The sequence below is a fragment of the Arachis ipaensis genome, chromosome B05 (assembly GCF_000816755.2).
Source record: "Arachis ipaensis cultivar K30076 chromosome B05, Araip1.1, whole genome shotgun sequence".
Lineage (NCBI taxonomy): Eukaryota > Viridiplantae > Streptophyta > Magnoliopsida > Fabales > Fabaceae > Arachis > Arachis ipaensis.
In genome coordinates this window covers 2,295,920-2,297,293 of record NC_029789.2, presented here as the reverse complement: position 1 = coordinate 2,297,293, position 1,374 = coordinate 2,295,920, and the positions used below count along the sequence as shown (strand labels likewise).

The following is a 1,374-nucleotide window of genomic DNA, read 5'->3' as shown; positions in this document are numbered from 1 at the left end:
TTAAAATTAATTGGAAAAAAACGATGAGGTATACATGATTTGGATGTCCCGTCATGCAATTATGTAATTAATCCTATTATGTGGGAATGGGTTGAGGAAAAAAGGGACAAAGGGGGGGTGGAAAATCAATATTTTTCAAAAAAGAACAAATTCTTAATTTTGTTGTTCAAAAATGATCAAATTCTTAATTTGTTTGTTAAAAAATGATCAAATATATGTGACTATGTGAGGGGAGAGTGGAGAGAGAAAAAGATAGCAGGGTGAAAAAGACGTGATTGAATTGCGGCAGCTGGGCCTTCAACCTTCACATATAAAAAGAAGCCACGTAGAGACTCTCCCATTCGTACATTAACAGAAAATAAAGATTCATGGCGGGGCAGTCGAGGAAATGGATGATAGTGGTGGCCACGATCTGGATTCAGGCCTTCACCGGAACCAACTTCGACTTCTCCGAGTACTCCAGCGCCATGAAATCCGCACTCAACATATCACAGGTGCAGCTCAACTACCTGGCAACCGCCAATGACATGGGCAAACTCTTTGGCTGGTCATCGGGGCTTGCTCTCATGTACCTTCCTCTCTCCCTCGTCATGTTCATCGCCGCCTTCATCGGCTTCGTCGGTTATGGCCTCCAGTGGCTTCTTCTCAACAATCTCATCGCTCTCCCTTATTTTCTGGTACATTTCTTATCAACAACTTCATCAGCTTTTTTACGCTCTCACAAGTAATTTTGTCCACACGAAATTCGCATTTAGGTTTTTTTTTCCTCCAAAATTAGTAGTGAGATTTGAGTTTGCGATCTTTAGGTGAGTATAAAGAGATTAGATTATATCATTTAAATTATAATTTGTTAGCAAAATTTGCATTTAGTTGTTGATATTTAAAAATTGATAAATAATTTAATAAAGGGTAAAATATATATATATTTTTTTTACTAAAGATAAGAGACTCGAACCCACAACTTCTTAATTAAGTATGGGGAGATTATGTTATTTGAGCTATATACCTTAAGTTTGACAAAAATTTTAAAAAGATCTTAAGTTTTATTTTGTTTCAATTTTGTCCCAAAAGTTTTGGATTTGCATCAAATATATCTCTACCGGCTAAAAGTAAGACCAATTTAACAATAATGCATGAAAATTATGCTTAATTTACTTGTGTCGATGGTTGTTCTTATGAAATTATTGTTGAATTGGTCTTAATTTTTTTGAAAAATTAGTACTTGATGCAAATCTAAAATTTTGGGATAAAATTAAAACAAAATACAACTTAGGAGTATTTTTAAAACTTTTGTCAAATTTCAAAGATAAAAAATATACTTTACCCTTTAATAAATTTAGTTAAATTATTATTCATGGATTCTTAATTATTAGC

General features: G+C 33.5%; 1 protein-coding gene across 2 annotated transcripts in view; it reads left to right on the top strand.

Moving 5' to 3' along the window:
* The window catches only part of LOC107642434 (protein NUCLEAR FUSION DEFECTIVE 4-like), a 5,635-nt gene continuing 4,451 nt past the window's right edge, over nt 191-1,374 (top strand). The window contains exon 1 of one of the 2 annotated variants that reach the window (XM_021122802.1): nt 191-677. In XM_021122802.1, the coding sequence (XP_020978461.1) occupies nt 369-677 (309 nt within the window). In that variant the 5' untranslated portion in view covers nt 191-368. The remainder of the gene's footprint in view (nt 678-1,374) is intronic. The other variant, XM_016345787.2, reaches the window with a different exon arrangement.